Source organism: Argopecten irradians, chromosome 5 (assembly GCF_041381155.1).
Source record: "Argopecten irradians isolate NY chromosome 5, Ai_NY, whole genome shotgun sequence".
NCBI lineage: Eukaryota > Metazoa > Mollusca > Bivalvia > Pectinida > Pectinidae > Argopecten > Argopecten irradians.
In genome coordinates this window covers 14,514,278-14,538,188 of record NC_091138.1, presented here as the reverse complement: position 1 = coordinate 14,538,188, position 23,911 = coordinate 14,514,278, and the positions used below count along the sequence as shown (strand labels likewise).

The window sequence follows — 23,911 nt, the reverse complement described above, 5'->3', positions numbered from 1 at the left end:
GAAAGCCAAAGTCTACAAACCATAACACGTGTGTGAGCATATAGATTCCAATACATTTCTGTACCCCTTTGACTAGTGAAATCGTGTCCCGCGGGAAAATTCTCGGGCCTCCATGTAGGCAACCATGTTTTAATTTTCGATTTCAGCACGGCGAGATTTGAAGTTTTCTGTAGTAGACGAAACGTGTCATCGGGATACGCTTTAAAATTACTTTAACTTACATATATACAAGAACAACGCAACAAATGTATTGGTCAAATATATTATATAATCTGCATGTTCTCAAGCGTACGGCAACGTCAGCAGTGACGTCACAAAACCTGACGCCAAAGATGACAGCACTGATTCCCGCTTATTCCGCATCTGATGAACTATTCCATTTGGATAACTATTGATATCCAGTGCATGTCAATGAAAAATCTCGTAGATTATATGTAGTTAATATATATTTATGATGTTATATAATCCTGTATTTACATGACATGGAGCTGCGCTCTTCTGAGGCTTTGCCTTAAATTCATAGCAAACATACCCTATTTTAAACTGGTCGTCATAGAAGTTGCTGAGTTCGGAAAGACGTTACGTAGCTATGGTAGTCACATTGCATCGACGTTACAAGGTCGGTTAACTTTAGTTTCAAGATTGCTTTGGTTTGTGCTCAATATTTATTTTGATTTCTATAAAAAAATCCGAATTGTTACTGTCCATCTTGACTTCGATTTAGTCCTATCTCTGCATGATTTACAACAAGTTTTTTTTTCAAAATTCTTCTAAATTAAGAAAAAAAACAGACAAATGCGGATATTGTGATTTTGGTGTCACAAATCCGGAACAAAGGGTACGCTACTGAGTTTATAATTAGACGGCTTCATTACAAACGCAGCGCTGTTGCAAAAAAATCACTGTCACTTGGACGCTCAAACAAGGAGTAAGTTTACGACTCTATTTCATGTAGGTGAACCTAAAGTAGTGGTACATAATATATTTTTATATTTTCAAAACATCATAGCATGCTTATTTCTGTGATACAACAGATCTGGAGACTGTAAAGCAGGTCAACACTCATCATCAATATCCATAATCGATGCATGGTGCATCACCTGTTTTGACGGACTGTGCAACAACCATCATTCTTCAATCAGATGATGCAGATTGTCCCCTTGACAATAAACCAAGAGATCACTCTTTGAAGTCTTTGGACGATTTATTATTTTATTGTATTTTTCCTGAATATATGACCTATACTGTTTGATATACACTATTTTAAAGTAAAACTGGGACTTGTGTTGTGTATTTACACGTTGTTCCTGCATGTTACTATATACACACAACTAGGACTTCATAGATGACAAACAAATGTCAGAATATATGTTTACAAGATACAAGAAGATATAATTCGTGTTATATACATACAATGAATATATTAGCTCTGAGAGCTATTCTTACAACAACGTATAAGCAAACCAAAGGTTAAGATTTAATTTCAGAGTCATCTGTACCATGGTATTAGAGAACTCAAGATCTACCTTATATAGCAGGAGAGGAGAAAATGTAGCGGCCAGACCAGGATTTGAACCCGGGACCCTCAGAACACTAGCCGAGTGCTCTACCGACTGAGCTACCTGCTCACCGATGATCGACCCAGTCCAACCACTTTACACTCCTCCCTCCTTTCTCGAAGTCTTCACCCTCAAAGACACACGAAACCCTTCCAAACACCACCACCGTGGGTTATTTAGGTGGGCGCCAATTCTGTAACAGGAGAGGAGAAAATGTAGCGCCAGACTGGGATTCGAACCCGGGACCCTCAGAACACTAGCCGAGTGCTCTACCGACTGAGCTACCTGGTCAACTCATGGATGATCGACCCAGTCGATCCTGCTACACTCCTCCCTCCTTTCTCGAAGTCTTTGCCCTCGAAGACACACGAGACTCTTTCAAACACCACTACTGCGGGTTATTTAGTTGGGCGCCAATTCTGTAGCAGGAGAGGAGAAAATATAGCGCCAGACTTGGATTCGAACCTGGGACCCTAAGAACACTAGCGGAGTGCTCGACTGAGTTACCAGGTCACCAATGATCGATCCAGTCCAATCCCACTACACTTATATTGTTGTTATAGGTATTTGGAGGAAAGAGCAGCCAGGTTCTAAAAGAGAAATACATTTTTATAGGTACAGAAGTACATATATATGTGATTTGACGTCACATGTGGCACGCTTTCCAGTCATCGCTCATATTTTAGCGTTCTGCCGAACAACCTGGATATATTTTGGTAGATCCGGCCTTTGGTTGCCAGTTGCCACATGCCGTGGGGTAAATTGCGCTCCATTGCGCTGTATAGTTAAATATTTGTCTACTTTGTCCCGCATTACTGTTCGTATCCTATCATGTAATCGTGTTCGTTTTGTATGTCTTGATAAAGGGGCAGATCGCCTCAAAAATTTGACAATTTTTTTTTTGTCCACACGGTTGGAATTACTTTCTTGTCCCATATTTACCATTTGAAGTAATTTGTATCCAACAGACTTACGTTCTATCATTGGATCTATCATTGGATCTGGAAAATCCTGTTGATATTACTTCTTTGACCCTGATAATAAGTTAAAAACACAAGAAGAGGAAATGTATAGCAGCCAGACCGGGATTTAAACGCGGGACCTCCAAACACTAGCCAAATGCTCTACCAATTGAGCTACATGCATATGAGGTCAATGATGATTGCCCTAATCTAACTCTACTATATTCCTCCCTCCTTTCTACAACTGTTTTTTGCCTGACTGTAGACACAACAATTACTCTCAAGTTTGCATATTTCCCTGCTTAAGTGTACTTTTTACAATGCTTGAAACAGGGATAAGCATGCTTGTCAATTTTGTAACAGGGACTCAAACCTGGGACCTACAAACATTTAGATGGATGCTTTATTCTGAATAAGCTGCACCAAGGATCAACCCCATCCAATTCTGCGATTGACAGTCACATGGAAGGGAGGATACTCATTTAGCTTGTTTTCTGATGTTGAAAAATATCAAACATGAATGATAATGTTCATTTAATAAACAACATTTCAATTGACTTTATAGAAAATTACCGTAAATATCTTAAATGCACAAATGCACATATACTCCATTTAGACTTGAAGATTTAGAGAGGGTTGAGGGTTTGAAGTCTGCTACCCAATTCAATCTATAAATTATCTTTTACTGACATTTATTGCATTTCATACAGATTTCCAGAGATGAGTAAGATATTGAAGCGATTAAGTGTCCTTGAGTTTCCTGAATCCTCTCATGCGGCGCTACAGTACCTGACGTCATGCTTCACATCATCAGCTGGAGGGGCCATTCCAGGGCTAGGAGGGGGAGCAGAGAACTTTGCAGTAGAAGTCAGTCAGGAATATGTTCTATTTAAATCAGCACCTGGTAGAGCAAGTCGGCCAATAAAGGTTAGATTGTGGAAAATTTAATAATTATAATGTTTTCTGTCTGATGTTAATATGTAGCACCAAGGTAAGATTACTGAAGTCCAACTTAAACTGTCTAAATCAGCACCTGGCTAAATCTAGGGGATAAAAATATCAGCATTCAAATAAAAACTTGGTGACATATATATCTGCTTTTAGATATAGTAATTGCAAGCTGCAAGATTTACTGCTTTTGATATCAACTTAGAACAGGTCGTCCTTATTCTCAGTTTGGGATGAAAAGACGCCCCAGATCGAAAGTGATTTAAATGATAGGTAGGGTTTTGTTTTGTATTCCACAATAAAAGCAGGTTTTTAAATACTCTTTACCTAAATAAAGATCCATAACCTTCACTGAATAGCAAACACATCAACAGTTTCTACAATTTCAAGCATTTTGTAGTTACCAGTTAGATTTTGAATATAATTTTTTTCTGAATTTTTCAAAGTTAAAAACAAAAAAATTTAGTTTCAATTCCAAAGAACTTGAATTTGAGCTAATGTGATACAGTGGAGTCCAGTGTCCCGTCAGCAATCAAACTCTCTATAACTGCTGGTCGGAATTTAAAAATTTAAATTTGACTGGTAGCAGCATCCTTATAGGTGACTTAAAATGTACAAATGGTTTGGGTTTTTTTGGACTGACCTCCTGGGGGACTGAGGGACAGGGTCAAAAGGGTTCAATTTGGCTTTTTTCAGATAAATGCATTTGTAGCATCCTTATGAGGTGGTGATTCAAAATTGTACACATTGTGAGGCTGAAAATCATTGAAAATGAAAACTTAAAATGACATTGTTCTCAGCAGGTTGATTATATTTGCTACTTACAGAAACTGAATGCCATTCAGGAGCTTCAGCTGTTGGAGATGGTATGCAGTTGTTTACAAGGGGCACCACAGAGTTCTAGGTTCAGCATCTTTAGTGTGATTTTTGGAGGAAATATTGAAGTTTCAAAAACTACCCTCCTCACCAAATTGGTTTCCATGGCCCTCTCCATTGGTAGCGGGGCGGTACTAGACTGTGCAGCTCTGTGGATGCAGGTAGGTATATTTATTTTTAGATTTACGTATACCAACATGTCAGATTGGAAGTATGCCAAATTAATTCTTTGCTAAATGATTTAAAAAAACCCACTTCATTGCTTAAGTCAAATTTGAGGTTAATAACTCAATAATCAATGGACTTTGTATGTTACATTTGTTGTATAAACCTAATATAGTGCAGGATTTCTTGAAGTTGTGTAAAGATTCAATCATTATCCCCCGCCCATTGCGCCCAACAAAGTTGGCAGGGGATATACAAATGGGTTCCATCCGAATGGTTTCCGGAGCATAACTCTAAAACCAGTAGAGATATTTCCACGAAACTTCATACACACATTGGTCTTATGGTCTAGTAGTGCCTTTTGCTATTTTCAGGTTTTCATTTTTTGCATTTTTCCGTAACCATGGAAACATTGCTGAAAATATCATATTTTTGTACCAGGTTCGTTTCCGGAGCATAACTCTAAAACCAGAAGAGATATTTCCACGAAACTTATTTTGTACTTTTTTCTGTAACCATGGAAACATTGCTGAAAATGGCAGATTTTTGTGTAAGAATCGTTTCCGGAGCACAACTCTAAAACCAGCAGAGATATTTCCATGAAACTTCATAGACACATTGTTCTTATGGTCTAGTAGTGCCTTTGCTATTTTTAGGTTTTCATTTTTTGCACTTTTTCCGTAACCATGGAAACATTGCTGAAAATATCATATTTTTGTGTAAGAATCGTTTCCGGAGCACAACTCTAAAACCAGCAGAGATATTTCCATGAAACTTCATAGACACATTGTTCTTATGGTCTAGTAGTGCCTTTTGCTATGTTTAGGTTTTCACTTTTTGTGCTTTTTTCTGTAACCATAGAAACATTGCTGAAAATATCATATTTTTGTAGCAGGTTCATTTCCGGAGCATAACTCTAAAACCAGCAGTGATTTTTCCATGAAACTTCATAGACACATTCTTTTTATGGACTAGTAGTACCTTTTGCTATTTTTAGGTTTTCATTTTCTGCACTTTTTCCATTACCATGGAAACATTGCTGAAAATATCATGGTAAATGGTAAATGTTACTTTGCAAAACTCCACCCATCTTTGTGTATATATTCTAATATAAATGTCAAGGCTGTATACCTGATTCAACAATTGCAGCCCCACTCTACTTTAATTATACTCCATCTTTCTTTAGCTCAACTTCCTTTTTCCTGTTTTTTTTTCATACACATAAGTCTCCACAATTAAACTTACTTCAGCTTTGATATCTCCATTGGCGGGGGATCTGAATGACTATGTCCTTGTTTTGATGAATAAAGGTTACATTTATTCATTTGAGTGTGAATAAGACTTTTAAAACAATGTTTTGACTGTTACCAGGAGCAAGGCTGCCACAGTAGTACAGTATGTGACCTGGTACAGAAACTAGTAGAGGACTACTGTCTGTTGTTCCCTGAGGTCAGTCAGACGTTCCAGACACTACCCACTGTCTCGCCTCTCTTCACCTGTAACTTTATCACAGCTGTCGCCACCATATACCCATTTCACGGTAAAACCTTTTGTTTTCCACTCTATACGAATACTAAAGTGTGTATTGCATTTAGATTTTCTAAGAAATGTGAAATATTTTTGTTGTGTACTTTATTCATCACATACTTCATACTCTTGTTCAGCTAGTCAAAGTTGATAGCTGCTATATAACTCGATTTTTTTTATTTTTGGACAATATATATGAACAACGCAATATCATTGTGTAATGAACATGTGTCCTCGAATCAGTGCAAGTGAGACTTACATATATGTAATTGGAATTTCATTTTTATTACACGAGTAGAAAGTTAGTGGTAATTTTCATGCCAAAACTCTTATTTTAAACATAATTTCATGAATTAAATTTCTGTATCATTTCGAATATGTGAGATGCATAAACTTTGTAAAATAAATTTTGCACTAACATTATTGAAAAGTATGTAGAGTGAACCTACATAGGCATTGCGTATTGTTCAATCCCTTTTCAATTTAATTGAAATGAAATTTTGCGAAAATTGAAAAGTAAGTTTAAAAGTATGTTTACAGCAATAATGTATACTAAAAAAAAAGTCTTTTGTGTGATATTAAATTACGTTTCTTGTTGTTTAGAATTATCCCGAGCACCTCCCCCAATCCTGTTGGAATACATCACTAATTGGGTGGCCAGTGATCCCTGTCTGTGTTCCGAGTCTGTCCGACTTGTCCGTATTCAGGCCAGTTTCTCATGCCCATTCTATGGACTAGTACAGTGGTGTATTTTAGGACAAATTCTTTGTTTAACACATCATGAATCTGATTCTTCTCCGCCAAACAAAGTACACAACGATAAGACAAAGACATTCTCATTACTCTCCAAACTACACTTCAGCATCTTACAGAGCTTCCAGGCTTACAAAAGTATGGAACTTAATCAGGAACTGTTCCACATGCCTCACTTCTTGTCAATAGCCAGGGAACTAGTTAGAATTTACCAACTGAAAAAAGATAAACTACAGGAGGAAGAATTTCAAATGTTAGTTGATCGTCTTGGACAGATCATCCAGGTAGCCACAGTGACAGGTGGACTCAAGTTAAATGGTAAGTTTTACTGATGAGTGACTTATATTACAGGAATTTTTAAGTCTCTTTATGTTTTAATGAATGCTCTACAAACTAAACATCGATGATCCTTGTGAGTTTATCTTTACTTAATTTTGTTCAAATATGTGGTTTAGACAAAAATGCATATTAAAAATATACAGTAAATAGAACACGTAAATGTGTATGTCTGAAAATAGCCTGTGTGTCTGTACGTACCAGGATGATCACCAGGTTAATCCCAGCAACACCCCGGGGAAATTTAGAACATGTTTAGATTTATTCAATGTTTTACAATGTTCATCCTTATAAAACTGGTTTAGTAGGTTTTTAATTAATGTTTAAAGAGACTCATTTAAAAAAAAAAAAAATAAGATGACAATGCATTTGCATCGTCTGTCAATATCTATCAGTTGACAAACATACCTAGGGTCAAAGGTTATACAAAGTGGTTCTTATATGTGATGTTTACCCACATGTAGACTGGCACCAAGAGAGCATAATAAGGGAATGGCCCATCATTGCTACAATCCTGATTAACTACGACATCTTTAATTAAGAAATATCGCCATCAGGATATCAACTCTATCATAAGACGAAATTAGGGTTTTTTTTTACGATAAATATATTACGAAAACATAATGGGACTTTAAGAGAAAGAGCTATTAAGTTAATGTTTATGTCCCCACCATGAAACAGGATGTGGAGCATAATGTTAGCCATTTAAAATGGCTGATACGATTAATGTCCAGCTGTTAGTGTTTAATATAAGGTACATGCCAGTGGTATATGAGAGCAGAGGCATTCATGTTTTACCGTCATTTCTTGATTACAAATTTTAACATATTGATGTTTATTCATTTGTGCACCATATTCTATTCCTCTATTTTGTGTAAGTATTTCGTAAATGCTTTTGAGATTAATATTTCTGACTTTCTGTCATGTTTTAAAAATGTTTATGGATTGTGATCATGTTCATTCAACAGTTGTCTTCTAAATTTCCAATTACATATCTTTGGAATGTAGTTTGATATCATTTTATGTTTTTAAAGGTGGTAAAGAAATCCTAACGCTGTGTGAAGTCTTACCCCAGAACAGGTTAGTACTATTACTCTTTGGTGAAATATACCTAATTATCTGAGAATACTCTGACAGATATGTATGGTACTGTTACATCATTTATTGCTACTTTGCCATTTACACATACATTGTAAGCTCTTTTGGATTACTAGCTACGTTATTTTATTATTTACTACCTTATTTAGTTTTCCCTTGCGGTCACAAATCCAACTTTCAATATCTACCCACAAGGGGAGATAACTTACTATGCAAGCAATATTCAAATAAATATATGATTACGGTATGCTTTTTCCAAACTTTAGTTATATTATATTTTTTTCCAGATTACTTCAGATTATTGCCAGACCTTGGACAAATCAACCAATGGACACATCCTGATTTACACGTCTGTTGCCTTTGTACATATTATATTTTGATAAATCATGGTGCATAATAAATATTTGTTCAACTATAAACAGCTTTTTTCTGATATCATGTCTCCACCCTTTGACCTGTATAATGATACAATGATCACACTGCTTCCAGGGGAAAAACACAAGAAAAACATGTCTTTTTCTTAGGGAAACTATCTGAAGGTATGGTATGATATGAAAATAAACGTTGACAAGCTTTTTGCCACTACCAAAAATGTTGGTTTCGTGTTTAGAAAAAGTCTCAACCGATAAATGTACCTGGTACAATGTACTAACAAAACAACCGATGTTTAGTCATACTGTATGACAATCACAGGAAGTTAAGACTAATATTTGCCTATCAGCTTTTTATATCCCTTTTGGGGTATTTACATTTGGATGACCTATACTCATGTATTTACTGTAGATCAGCTACATCTACTGAAGATGGCATTTTATCACAACACTTATATATATAGTTATTTTGTGCTCTTTGAGTGGAAATGACTACATTCACAAAACTGACTCTTTCGAACAGTTCCTGGAAACTGTTTCATCCCTATATAGAAATTTGGAAGTATTAATTTGATTTGTCAATTTTTAATGTCATCAGAACATAAGCTCATACATCCTCAGTATCCAGGGGTTACTATTGCGGTCGGTATATTCACCCCTGGACTATCTCATTGTATAACTGAAGAAGTTCAGAAGAAAAAACCTGACCAATCACAGGCCTGCAAAGACTTCTTTTGAAGACTACAGAGAGAACGATGCCCAACTTCAAAGCCACACAGTTGACCACAGTGTATACAGATCTATTGATGAAAAAAAAGGGACTAAATTACCTGTTATGTTGCCTCCAGTTTTACTACGAGATAGCCAGGGGTGAATATAATGTCAGTAATAGTAAGTTAGTAACCCCTAGTATCGAGAATGGAGCCCACATATGGGATGCTGTCAGATCCTCTATGAAACAGAGCGAGAAAAAGGATCTGGATTTAGAACTCTCTACCATATAGACGGTTATTTTCACGGGTCAAAATTATTTGCTTCTTTGTCCAAAAGCAAGAAAATTTTGCCATTTGTATGTATGAAAGGGCATAATATAATTGATCTGTTTCTCAATTAATTGTGGATCAAATTTTTTAGCCCACCATCATCAGATGGTGGGCTATTCAAATCGCCTTTCGTCCGTGGCCCGTGGTCCATCCGTCCGTCCTTCTGTCCGTTAACAATTCTTGTTACCGCTATATTTCAGAAAGTACTAAAGGGATCTTTTTCAAATTTCATATGTAGGTTCCCCTAGGGCCCTTGTTGTGCATATTTCATTTTGGGACTGATCGGTCAACAAGATGGCCGACAGGCGGCCATCTTGGATTTTGATAGTTAAAGTTTGTTACCGCTATTTCCCAAAATGTACTGAAGGGATCTTTCTCAAATTTCATATGTAGATTCCCCTAGGACCCTAGTTGTGCATATTGCATTTTGGGACCGATCATTCAACAAGATGGCCGACAGGCGGCCATCTTGGATTTTGATAGTTAAAGATTGTTACCGCTATTCTGCAGAAAGTACTGAAGGAATCTTTCTTAAATTTCATATGTAGGTTCCCCTAGGACCCTAGTTGTGCATATTGCATTTTGGGACCGATCGGTCAACAAGATGGCCGACAGGCGGCTATCTTGGATTTTGATAGTTAAAGTTTGTTACCGCTACTTCTCGGAAAGTACTGAAGGGATCTTTCTCAAATTCCATATGTAGGTTCCCCTAGGACCCTAGTTGTGCATATTGCATTTTGGGACCGATCAGTCAACAAGATGGCCGACAGGCAGCCATCTTGGAATTTGATATTTAAAGATTGTTACTGCTATTTTTCGGAAAGTCCTGAATGGATCTTTCTCAAATTTCATATGTTGGTCCCCCTAGGGCCCTAGTTGTGCATGTTGCATTTTGGGACCAATCGGTCAACAAGGCCATCTTGGATTTTTACAGTTAAAGTCTGTTACCGCTATTTTTCGGAAAGTCCTGAAGGGATCTTTCTCAAATTTCATATGTAGGTTCCTCTAGGGCCCTAGTTGTGCATATTGTGTCTTGTAACCAGTCGGTCAACAAAATGGCTGCCTGGCAGCCATCTTGGATTTTGATAGTTAAAGTTAGTTGATTGTTATCGCTATTTCTCAAAATGTGCTGAAGGGATCTCTCTCAAATTTTATATGTAGGCTTCCCTAGGGCCCTAGTTGTGCATATTGCATTTTGTAACTGATCGGTCAACAAGATGGCTGAACGGCCGCCATCTTGGATTTCATTGTTGAAGTTTGTTACCACTATTTCTTAGAAAGTACTATAGCGATCTGTCTCAAATTTTATATGTAGTGTGTTTGAAAAAGTTTGAAAAGCAGGGAAAAGATCCCTCTTTCCATTGTCAGACATAGATCATTCTTTGGTGGGCGCCAAGATCCCCCTGGGATCTCTTGTTGCAATCATGATTATGTTTCGTAAAACTGCCTAAATAACCAGTTATACAGTAATTGCGATACACTTATTCACAAGGCTACCTATAACATTTGAAAAGAAAACGGAAAAGATGACAAAATTTTCATATCTTTGTATTAAAAACAGTCAACATAACAATTAATATGGTCTGAATCTTCTAGCCGCCTTCATCAGGGCAATGCGTTGTTTGTCTTCTTCAAACTTTTTTCTCAGATCTGCTATTTCTGTGGAAGACATAACAAAAATTCATATAAGTAAAGGGAGCAAAAATATCAGCTAAATTGTAATTATATAAAAGTAATTACACAATGACGATCCATGGAGGTAAAATGGAAAGTGTACAAGAGAGGGATCATCGATGATAAATGGTTATACGAGTGAAAACACCTCACCATCTCGTGATGGAGGGTCAAAATTAACCAAATACAAATATATCCTTTAAAGTGAATAGTCGGGCAAAGAAAACCAGTCTAAATGTGTTCATTGGCCTTCCAAAAGTTCTCACATATTAATACGACGGTCAAGTTCTGCTTAGTTTCCCAGTTCTGACCATTAAAGTAAAGAAAAGTTGAAAGCATTGAAAGAGAGGCTGCGTGGAAATGTAACCACGGACATAGTGAGCCGGGAGGACGTTTTAGAATTTCCATACTTTAAATTAATTTCTTCGTACGCAGACAGATTTTGACGAGAGATTTTATTTTTCCATTTCATAAGAAATTATCCTGGATACATTCACACCATTTTACCGACTTCAGCAATCCTTGCCCGACTGTTCACTTTAATCTATGACAAGATACCCACAACCCAGAAAAAAAAGTTTTGTTATTCTAAAGTTTCATTATCTTATTTTATCATAACAGCTATTATGAACAAGAGGCCCAGAGGGCCTGTATCGCTCACCTGGTTTTTTGTTAGTAATTATCACAAGACTCAGACAATTAGAAAAATAAGCAAAATTGACTCCCAAAGTTTAATTTTGAATCACAACCATACAATGATGCTATTGATACCATACAAATATGCTATCAAATACATAGGTTCAGAGACAAAGTAATTTATATGAAAATAGTAGCCTAATTGACCTTTTGACCTCGCATCTATTGCCGTCTAAGGCCCAGGGGGTCAGCCCTATCATTTGTACAATTTCAAATCCCAACCCTATAAGGATGCTACCATTGCATTATAAGTGCTCTTCCATTCTTAGTTGCAGAGAAGAAGTCGTTTATATGGAAATAGCTAAATTGACCCCTTTTGACCCCACCCTTCAGACCCCCGGGGGGTCAGCCCCATCATTTGCAAAATTTTGAATCCAAACCCTATAAGGATGTAACCATTGCATTATGAGCGTAATCCCATGTTAAGTTGCAGAGAAAAAGTCATTTATATGGAAATTGACCACTTTTGACCCCGCCCCTCAGGCCCCCGGGGGGTCAGCCCTATCATTTGCACAATTTTGAATTCCCACACTATAAGGATACTACCATTGTATTATGGGTGCTATACCGTGCTTAGTTTCAGAGAAGAAGTCGTTTATATGGAAATAGCCAAATTGGCCACTTTCGACCCCGCCCCTCAGGCCCCCTGGGGGTCAGCCCCATCATTTGCACAATTTTGAATCCCCACCCTATAAAGATGCTACCATTGCATTATGGGTGCTATACCATGCTTAGTTTCAGAGAAGAAGTCGTTTATATGGAAATAGCCAAATTGGCCCATTTTGACCCCACCCCTCAGGTCCCCCGGGGGTCAGCCACATCATTTGTACAATTTTGAATCCCCAACCTATAAAGATACTACCATTGCATTATGAGTGCTATCTCATGCTTAGTTTCAGAGAAGAAGTCGTTTATATGGAAATAGCCAAATTGACCCCATTTGACCCCGCCCCTCAGGCCCCCGGGGGTCAGCCCCATCATTTGTACAATTTTGAATCCCCACCCTATAAGGATGCTACCATTGCATTATGGGTGCTATCCCATGCTTGGTTTCAGAGAAAAAGTCGTTTATATGGAAATGGCCAAATTGACCCCTTTTGACCCCGCCCCTCAGGCCCCCGGGGGGTCAGCCCCATCATTTGTACAATTTTGAATCCCCACCCTATAAGGATGCTACCATTGCATTATGGGTGCTATCCCATGCTTGGTTTCAGAGAAAAAGTCGTTTATATGGAAATAGCCAAATGGACCCCATTTGACCCCGCCCCTCAGGCCCTCGGGGGGTCAGCCCCATCATTTGTACAATTTTGAATCCCCACCCTATAAGGATGCTACTATTGCATTATCGGTGCTATCTCATGCTTGGTTTCAGAGAAGAAGTCGTTTATATGGAAATAGCCAAATTGACCCCTTTTGGCCCCGCCCCTCAGGCCTCCGGGGGGTCAGCCCCATCATTTGTACAATTTTGAATCCCCACCCTATAAGGATGCTACCATTGCATTATGGGTGCTATCCCATGCTTGGTTTCAGAGAAGAAGTCGTTTATATGGAAATAGCCAAATGGACCCCATTTGACCCCGCCCCTCAGGCCCTCGGGGGGTCAGCCCCATCATTTGTACAATTTTGAATCCCCACCCTATAAGGATGCTACTATTGCATTATGGGTGCTATCCCATGCTTGGTTTCAGAGAAGAAGTCGTTTATATGGAAATAGCCAAATTGGCCACTTTCGACCCCGCCCCTCAGGCCCCCTGGGGGTCAGCCCCATCATTTGCACAATTTTGAATCCCCACCCTATAAAGATGCTACCATTGCATTATGGGTGCTATACCATGCTTAGTTTCAGAGAAGAAGTCGTTTATATGGAAATAGCCAAATTGGCCCATTTTGACCCCACCCCTCAGGTCCCCCGGGGGTCAGCCACATCATTTGTACAATTTTGAATCCCCAACCTATAAAGATACTACCATTGCATTATGAGTGCTATCTCATGCTTAGTTTCAGAGAAGAAGTCGTTTATATGGAAATAGCCAAATTGACCCCATTTGACCCCGCCCCTCAGGCCCCCGGGGGTCAGCCCCATCATTTGTACAATTTTGAATCCCCACCCTATAAGGATGCTACCATTGCATTATGGGTGCTATCCCATGCTTGGTTTCAGAGAAAAAGTCGTTTATATGGAAATGGCCAAATTGACCCCTTTTGACCCCGCCCCTCAGGCCCCCGGGGGGTCAGCCCCATCATTTGTACAATTTTGAATCCCCACCCTATAAGGATGCTACCATTGCATTATGGGTGCTATCCCATGCTTGGTTTCAGAGAAAAAGTCGTTTATATGGAAATAGCCAAATGGACCCCATTTGACCCCGCCCCTCAGGCCCTCGGGGGGTCAGCCCCATCATTTGTACAATTTTGAATCCCCACCCTATAAGGATGCTACTATTGCATTATCGGTGCTATCTCATGCTTGGTTTCAGAGAAGAAGTCGTTTATATGGAAATAGCCAAATTGACCCCTTTTGGCCCCGCCCCTCAGGCCTCCGGGGGGTCAGCCCCATCATTTGTACAATTTTGAATCCCCACCCTATAAGGATGCTACCATTGCATTATGGGTGCTATCCCATGCTTGGTTTCAGAGAAGAAGTCGTTTATATGGAAATAGCCAAATGGACCCCATTTGACCCCCGCCCCTCAGGCCCTCGGGGGGTCAGCCCATCATTTGTACAATTTTGAATCCCCACCCTATAAGGATGCTACTATTGCATTATGGGTGCTATCCCATGCTTGGTTTCAGAGAAGAAGTCGTTTATATGGAAATAGCCAAATTGACCCCTTTTGGCCCCGCCCCTCAGGCCCTCGGGGGGTCAGCCCCATCATTTGTACAATTTTGAATCCCCACCCTATAAGGATGCTACTATTGCATTATGGGTGCTATCCCATGCTTGGTTTCAGAGAAGAAGTCGTTTATATGGAAATAGCCAAATTGACCCCTTTTGGCCCCGCCCTCAGGCCCTGGGGGGTCAGCCCCATCATTTGTACAATTTTCAGTTAGTAGCCCATAAGAATGCTACCAGCCAAATTTTGTTGAAATCCGACCAGCGGTTATGGAGAAGAAGTCGATTGTTGACGGACGGACGGACGGACGGACGACGGACGACGGACGACACGACGGACGACGGACGCCGGACGCCACGGTATGGCATAAGCTCACCTTGGTCCTTCGGACCAGGTGAGCTAATAATATCATGTCATGGCAGATATCGATAATGAAAAAGAAATTTTCAAAATTTTTAAAACTTACGTTCTCGCTTTGTTTCTCTGATTTGGAAAGAATAGAAATTCAGCAACTCCTGAAACAGTAAAATTGTCTCTAAAGTAAACAAATAACATAATAATTACACACTGCAGTTACTGTTAAGTTCTTACGCAGCTTTCTAAATGAAATAAGGAGGGAACAATAAAGTTAAGACTTTCAAAATAGAAATTACATTTCAAATATCAAAACATGGGTTTTAAAACAATTGAATCAAAAGACATGTTTTCGAGAGTTTAACAAAATAATTGAGTAATAACGTAAGTCTAATTCAACAAGAACTTGAATACAATTATCAACATCAAATTTAAATAGATTTTATAAACTTCAGGTGAACATCTTTATCTCTATATAAATGAGATTGCAATAATACAACTCCTGAGTTTAAAGATTATAATATTGAAGTTTGACATAGATTGAACAAAATGCAGAATTCCAATTGCCTAGGGTCTATGAATTACACGAGATGAAAATAACTGTTTTACCTTGTCTTTTCTTTTCTTCTTTTCCCGAGCTGTAACCTTTTTTTCCTGGGACTCCTTCCATGGAATACCCTTATTTTTACCGTGCTTAGAGACAGTCACCCAGCCGTCATCGTCTGGTACTCCTTCCATGTCCTTAGCTTTCTGTTTCTCCTGTAGATACACACTCATTTAAAACCAACATACATCGATATCAACTTAATTAATACATCAACATGTGTTCAGATGCGAATCATGTATGATGGGCCTTGAAGAACTCTGATGTTAACTGACCACAATGTGATTACATTATATATAGTGAACCACAGATACCACCTCTGTATAAACACCTGCTTAATACATTGTACATGCATTATTATTATTAGTAAGATATCTTTCTTGGGGTCCCAAATGGCTAATATAAACGCAATTTGATTGCTGTTCCTTTGTTTGGCCTTTTACATATATACATGTATTTTACTGGTTAGGCACGTCATAAATCACAGTACTTTTCAAATCTTTACACTCAAAATGGACTGTTAAAATGTGACCATTCGTTAATGACAACTATATCCTTATGGATTACTTCCCCTGATTGTAATTGTATTGCATAAAACATTACCTCCTCTATACGAGCATCATAATCGGCCATGTATGTGTCAATTTCCTGTTGTAGCTCATCTACATTTATTCTCTCTTCTTCATAATTTTTACACCATTCTGCAAATCATCAACAGTAATATCTTAACTTTTGACTTGTTAGTATACAGTATAATGTTCACTTGATCGGGTCTTGTATTAAATAGCAATCAATAACAGCTATTTCACTATTGATGGAAAGTGCATTAATGTAAAATAATAAATTCCTCATTATATGGTAATTGCGAGATCCCAAAATGATGTGGGAAGCCTAAAATATGATTTTATTCACATCATTTTATGTATATAATATATATTATAACCCCTGTATTGTGGATTTATTGAAGTAATAAGTGATTGTAACTTACTGCCCATTCCGGTGCTTGTACATTTATGAGGATCTTCTGATGATATTATTAATGGTTTGCTGTATGGATTATTCTTGGCTCTCATGATAGCATCTGGCTTTCTGAACACAATGTATGCTACCTTGAAACCCTGTAAATATAAAAATGTAAGTTGGAATTAAAAAGAAATAGTCTATAATATTAATGTATCTTCAACATTCTAAGGGGCCGCGGTGGCCGAGTGGTTAAGATGTCCCGACATATTACCACAAGCCCTCCACCTCTGGGATGCGGGTTCGAATCCCATGTGGGGCAGTTGCCAGGTACTGACCGCTGGCCGGTGGTTTTCTCCGGGTACTCCGGCTTTCCTCCACCAACAAACCTGGCACGTCCTTACATGACCCTGGCTGTTAATAGGACGTACTAAACAAACCAAAATCAACATTCTAAATCCCTCATTGATGATATAAGTTACAATTTTTATAATGAGCTATATCACCAAAATTTGAACCAATCCAACTATTCATAAGGGTCGTATTTGTAACATTACTGGTTATTTTGAATAAGCTATCACCTTTTGCATGCCACAGATAAAAAGTTCATCAGCAAATCTAGATTTGATTTGAATTCTATCCACTATTGCTTTGATTTTTGTAAATTGTGATGATTGTGATCAGTGTGCTTACTTAAGGATTTTTTTCCTGTTGGTCCTAAGGACTGGCTGACCCTTAAAGTTATTAGTCCTTACTTATCCGGATTAGTATTGTAGGCTCTCAATTGAAAACCAGAATATTACGAAAATTTGTTTTGTACAATTTGAACTTCGACCTTTTTACAATTCTACTGCCATTTTTGTTTTGTATATCCTCAATGTATTTGACCAAAAGTTGCCGGTCAAAGGACATGGTTAAATTCGTCTGCCCGACTATAAAGTTGCCACTGACAGGCAGACGGACAGGCTTTAATTTTGAACGCTGATTGTGATAAAAAGATATACATTCTCACCTGGTGTAATTTCACTGTTGGGAAGTATTTAGATACATCTTTGTGTGGTGGACCACTAGAAGGCTTCTCATGGAGGTAAACACGGAGAACTTTCCCAAATGTTGAAAACATGTGTCTCAGATGTTCCTTAAAATAATAAGAATAGATATGTAATTTCACAAGTCTTCACATGTGGTATAATATATTACTGATATAGTGATAATGTATCTAGGTCTGCAATGGAGAGACCACTTCTGACATGTTTAACAATGTGGAATATGGTGTAAACAAGCTTAAGGTATAAAAACCAAAAGATAAAATTTCACAGTTTTAAGTTCAGAACAAATACATGTATCATTCTTGATTCTAGGATTATGATAAACTTACTAATAAAAGTAAACCTTGATAATTACTGAATGGAAGAAAATCACCAGATGATTAGCTTTATATAAGAGAGCTTTTTTCTTCAATAAGGTCAACTTATGATTTATTTAAATAAATCTGTTTTTCTTCTATCTCGATCAGTCAGTCAAATTTCATCTTAATTTGCATATTTTACATACAGTGTAGTTGCCTCCCTTGTGGGTAGGTGTCGTTACTTATAAGCAAATTCTATGTTGTTTTCTCTGGAAAATATAGTATTATATATACTTATAAAAGTATATATGACGTTACAATCAGTGCCTATATATACCCACAAGTGCAGATAACCCTGTAATGTGAAAATACAGAATAATAGACTATTGTATGAACCTAGGTTTGATCCCTAGCAGAGACAATTACTTGAATTGAACGAACTATACAGTCTTGCATATAATATACACTGTCAGGAAATCATTAAAGGCCCACTACCTTTCCGGAGGAAAACAAAGGTTTCTTAAAAACATTAATAACATCAGACAAGAGGCCCACAGGGCCTGTATCGCTCACCTGGTTTGTAATGCCAAGTTAGTAATGTTCTGAATACAGGTTTATTGTTTCTTTTCTGAAGGAATTTGAATAATTACCTCTAATTCCCCTAATGGGCCCTGTCCCTCCTGCCCCTTGGGGTCAGAGCCAAAATTTATACAAGTTCTGTTCCCCTTCCCCCAAGGATGTTTGTGGCCAAATTTGGTCACAATCCATGCAGAACTCTAGGACAAGTAGCGATTTATAGGATTTACCTCTAATTACCCTATTGGGCCCTGTCCCTCCTGCCCCCAGGGGTCAGAGCCAAAATTCATACAAGTTCTGTTCCACTTCTCCCAAGGATGTTTGTGGCCAAATTTGGTCACAATCCATGCAGAACTCTCGGACAAGTAGCAATTTATAGGATTTACCTCTATTTCCCCTAATGGGCCCCGCCCCTCCTGCCCCCAGGGGGTCAGAGCCAAAATTTATACAAGTTCTGTTCCCCTTCTCCCAAAGATATTTGTGGCCAAATTTGGTCACAATCCATGCAGAACTCTAGGACAAGTGGCGATTTATAGGATTTACCTCTATTTCCCCTAATGGACCCCGCCCCTCCTGCCCCCAGGGGGTCAGAGCCAAAATTTATACAAGTTCTGTTACCCTTCCCGCAAGGATGATTGTGGCCAAATTTAGTCACAATCCATACAGAACTCTTAGGACAAGTAGCGATTTATAGGATTAACTTCTAATTACCCTTTTGGGCCTTGTCCCTCCTGCCCCCCGGCGGGGTCAAGCCAAAATTTACACAAGTTCTGTTCCCCTTCCCCCAAGGATATTTGTGGCCAAATTTGGTCACAATCCATGCAGAACTCTCGGACAAGTAGCAATTTATAGGATTTACCTCTATTTCCCCTAATGGGCCCCGCCCCTCCTGCCCCCAGGGGGTCAGAGCCAAAATTTATACAAGTTTGGTTCCCCTTCCCCCAAGAATGTTTGGGCAAAATTTGGTCACAATCCATGCAGAACTCTATGACTAGTAGCGATTTAAAGGAAATGTTGACGGACAGATGGACGGACAGATAGACAATGGATGCCGCGCAATGACATAAGCTCACCGGCCCTTTGGGCCAGGTGAGCTAAAAATATATACCAATGGCCTAAGATGAGGTTACAACACCAAACATATGCAAGATTTCCTGCGTAATGGTTGATAACAGTGGAGAGTTATTTCGCTGTTTTGCCGTCTGGCGCAGTGATAGTCAACTAGCGCGCGGTATTTAGGACGACTGCGGGAAACGTAAGACGACCCGCGTTATGAAAATTAACATTTTATTTATTTTAATCACATTGTTTAGAATGTGATGACACGAGTAGTATTAACGGCAAGTTAATAACTTTAGCGACAATACAAAAATATCGATCTTGTTTTACTTTCCCATTTTAAAAATTAAAAGCCGTTTCGGAAAGGCAGTGGGCCTTTAAAAACATCATTAATACTCACCTCATTACAATATGGTGGTATGTTGAGCAAGAACAGCGTTGTTGCCTTTGGTTTACATTTATCTTCCTCACGAACATTGTGTTCCTTAATGTAAATACAGTGGGCTGCTTTACTTTTTTCAGAGTATTTCACCTGAATAACTGAAATATCAATAATTTATTTACAAAATTACCTGAATAAAACACAATAAAATAGTCTATACTCACATTTACTCTCACAGTAACATCCAATATATAACTTATTTGTAATGTGTACCCCATTCCATCAAGAAATTTGCATTATTCAGGTTTCAGGTAATTACTGTGCCACAAAACCTACATTTGTATGTATTCATTGTCTAACCCATGACCACAAACTTACTGGTCTGGCGCTCTAGTCTACTGACTGAGCTAAAGAGAAATTCCCTGTGCTTTATCTTTCCTAATGCCTCCCTTGGCACTGCCTCATTTTTGGCCTTGGGTTGAGCGTTCACCCCTGTGAGGAAGGCTCAGGGTTCTGTCCCCTGGGCGAGACACACCAAATAAAGTCTATAAAAGTGGTAGTTTCTGCTCCTGCTTAACACTCAGCATACAGGGAGTGGGACGACTGGTTCGCCCGTTGTCAGTATAATGTGACCTGGTGGGGCGTGTTGCTTGGTGTCTTCGGGGGCATGCGTCAGTGATATAGCACTATAAAAAGGGCAACAGTTTCACTATACAAGAAGACACAACAAGAATATAATGCAGTCTCCCAAAACACGCACCTCGCACAACATACACGCAGCTCACTGCATACATGGGAGGCCGTCCTTGCATGACCATGGCTGTTAATAGGACGTTAATTAATCAAACAAACAAAAGTCCTCTAGCACAAAGCTAGAAGGCGACTGAATCATTATGTATTTACCATTACATGTACCTACAATATCAAAAGTATTTAAATCTTGCTGCAATAGCAATACGCCATTTGCGAACTACAGCATTCAGTCAGTTAAGTCATGTGCACATTTGACACAAATTGGCGGCATATGTAATGATTGAACATTGGTGGAAAAAATATCATATTATGACAGAACACCTAACATTAATTAACAAAACATATTTACTTAAATATGACCTACATATGCGTGAACAATGAATTTAGATTTAGATCCTTACCAAGGAAATGACATATAAGTTACTGCATGAAATGGAACTCGCAAATATTGTCATAACTTAATTACCTGGGCATTTTTTTTCTAAAAATCAGTAACAAATAAGAAACAAAACAGTTCATCTTAGTTCTGTTATCGAGCAAGTATCACCAACAATTACCTAAATACTCAGACATTAGTATTCAACTGCATATATGTATATATCATTGCCATGACGGAAAAATGTGCCATATATTTTTCACGGTCAAATGAACAAATCAACTCTTCCCGTAATTGGCGTATTATAAGGTAATTTCTGTTATTCAACAAAATAAAAGCATTACTGACCTCAAACTTAAAGTATAACATACAATGTATAGATCTATACACTACATAAATCAAACTGTTTAGGAGTTATTTCCCCTTCTTTATTTCTTCGTGCCAAGTTTTTAATTCGAGTTACTCCCCTTTGCCTTCTAAACCTCATTAAAAGAGCCATCAACATTTATAAATGGATTGTTCTCGTCAATTAAACACATATTTTTTTCATTTATCAGTCGCTTAAAGCTTCGATATTATAACATTTTTGAGTCAACAGTTATCGTTCTGTATTTAATTCGGGTGTGCCGTGTGGTAGGCCTAGAGGGCCCGAATGTTTTACAAACAAACTAGACCATCTGCTGTATTTGAATGTATAAAATTATTTGCGCAGTATTTTCGCATGATAAAGCTGTTTATTTTTGTGACTCAATGCGCACACAAAGTGACACTTACCCGTAAATCCTTGAACATCAACGTGGTCGAGCTGTTCAGTTATTTTCTCCATGCTTGAAATCTTAGTCATGGAGACGCTTGTATTGATTATACTTTAAAGGTTGGACTAATGACAGGAGACAAGCATAAATGACCGGACCCATGTCTGCCCCTCTTACTGTCATTCAGGACCCAATAAGCGTTCAGTAAAATTAGTTAAAAAAAAGAGAGGCCTTCATTCCAACAACAACAACAAAATTGTCTCTACTGTAGATGTACTCTGAGAAGTCAAGTTTTTCTTGTATTAAACTTTTTTTTCATATAGAATTTTTGAAATAGGAGTTCGTACCATAAAAGAAAATGGAAGCCTGTGTGAAAAACAGGTGTCCGTGTGCTCGTTTTTGAGCTATTGTCATTCAGATATGCCTAGTTGACAAAATATTGGATTTTATGGGAATTTTGGCGTTTTGACCATATATACAAGATATTAAAGCCTTAATTTCCTAATAAGGTGTTTGATATGTGTGGATGTTTGTAGAATTTACTTTCCATTGGTATTCCTTAAAGCTATACCAGTTTTGATTAATAAGACCCCTATTTGTTCTCAGAATAACAACAGATGCTATCTATACCCCTTAATTTTGAGCTACAAAATGCGCCATTTAAATTGCCAATTTTAACCCTTTATAGAAAAAGTTCTGGTATTAAAGTTTTGCTAATATTTTGCATATCAATAGGAAAAGGTTGTTCTTTGTAAATCAGGCAGAAAAATGGGGGTTCCGTGTGCTTACTTTTTTTCCCCCCATTTGAATATTTGTTATTTTTCAATATTTTAGAGTAATAAAGTGCTGAAATTATGATATAATTTGCAACTGGCAACATGCTAAAGATATTTTGATAAATTGTATTGAAAATCTCATAACTTCTTTGATCTTTGTCGAAACGAGACTTTAACGGGACTGAAACCTCAGAAGAATACATCCTTGAGTTGTTGTTTTTTTAGCTTTTTTCGGATTGGTACCCAGTAGGCCAACTGGTCCATATAGGCCTATTTTTATTATTCATTGGAGAAATGCTTCCCAAACATTATGTAAATAGAGAATCTTTCTTGAGAGGCTATGCAATATGAAATTTATCGCGTTGCATATAAAATCATTTAACAAGTTTGATAAATTTTATATTACTTAGTCATGAGTGTAAGATTATATTTATTACACAATTTTTCAGTATTAAAGGGCCACTACCTTTCCGGAACGGCTTTTAATTTTTAAAATGGGAATGTAAAACGAGATCGATAATTTTGTAGAGTCGCAAAAGTTATTAACTTACCGTTACTACATGTATTATCACCATCAGAACAATTTGATGAAAATAAATAAAATGTTAATTTTCATAACGCGGGTCGTCTTAGGTTTCCCGCCTTCATACTAAATACCGCGCGGTAGTTGACTATCACTGCGCCAGACGGCAAAACAGCGAAATGTCTTTCCACTGTTATCATATATTACGCAGGAAATCGTGCATATGTTTGTTGTTGTTACCTCAGCTTAGGTCATCGGTATATATTTTCTGGTGTTATTAATGTTTTTAAGAAACATTTATAGTTTGCTCTGGAAAGGTAGTGGGCCTTTAATAGAAATGTAAGTGAAAATTTTAAATATTGTCTCTATATAAAACAGTAGAAATTCGTCTCGGATGTGACATTTCCGTATACTGAGACAATCATGCGACGACATACATTTTTTGTATAAAGATTATGACGTAAAACTGCATGTGACGTCACAATAGTGTTATTACACATGTGTCTTCCGATATTTATGACATGGATAGACGGGTTATGTGATAAATATATTTTTCATGATAACGAAAATATTTCATTTGCCGTTCGCCATATGATTATTTGG

General features: G+C 37.9%; 2 protein-coding genes across 3 annotated transcripts; one reads left to right on the top strand and one right to left on the bottom strand.

The window, feature by feature from the left end:
* The first annotated feature begins 872 nt into the window (after positions 1-872).
* On the top strand, positions 873-8,643 carry LOC138322958 (integrator complex subunit 15-like). Of its 2 annotated transcripts, none has more exons than XM_069267222.1 (7): positions 873-928; positions 3,232-3,448; positions 4,297-4,506; positions 5,882-6,050; positions 6,641-7,108; positions 8,161-8,206; positions 8,512-8,643. In XM_069267222.1, the coding sequence occupies exons 2-7, from the start codon at positions 3,242-3,244 to the stop codon at positions 8,564-8,566; spliced, it is 1,155 nt and encodes a 384-aa protein (XP_069123323.1). In that variant the 5' UTR covers positions 873-928; positions 3,232-3,241; the 3' UTR covers positions 8,567-8,643. The 2 variants fall into 2 exon arrangements, with proteins under 2 accessions (XP_069123323.1, XP_069123324.1); XM_069267223.1 differs by having other exon boundaries at positions 905-951.
* A 2,527-nt stretch (positions 8,644-11,170) lies between these two features.
* On the bottom strand, positions 11,171-22,111 carry LOC138322956 (ribosomal RNA-processing protein 7 homolog A-like). Its single transcript, XM_069267221.1, has 8 exons — positions 22,029-22,111; positions 20,144-20,283; positions 17,773-17,898; positions 16,789-16,918; positions 16,404-16,501; positions 15,806-15,955; positions 15,309-15,357; positions 11,171-11,297 (listed from the first exon to the last, which is right to left on the bottom strand). The coding sequence occupies exons 1-8, from the start codon at positions 22,096-22,098 to the stop codon at positions 11,212-11,214; spliced, it is 849 nt and encodes a 282-aa protein (XP_069123322.1). The 5' UTR covers positions 22,099-22,111; the 3' UTR covers positions 11,171-11,211.
* Between the last annotated feature and the right edge of the window lie 1,800 nt (positions 22,112-23,911).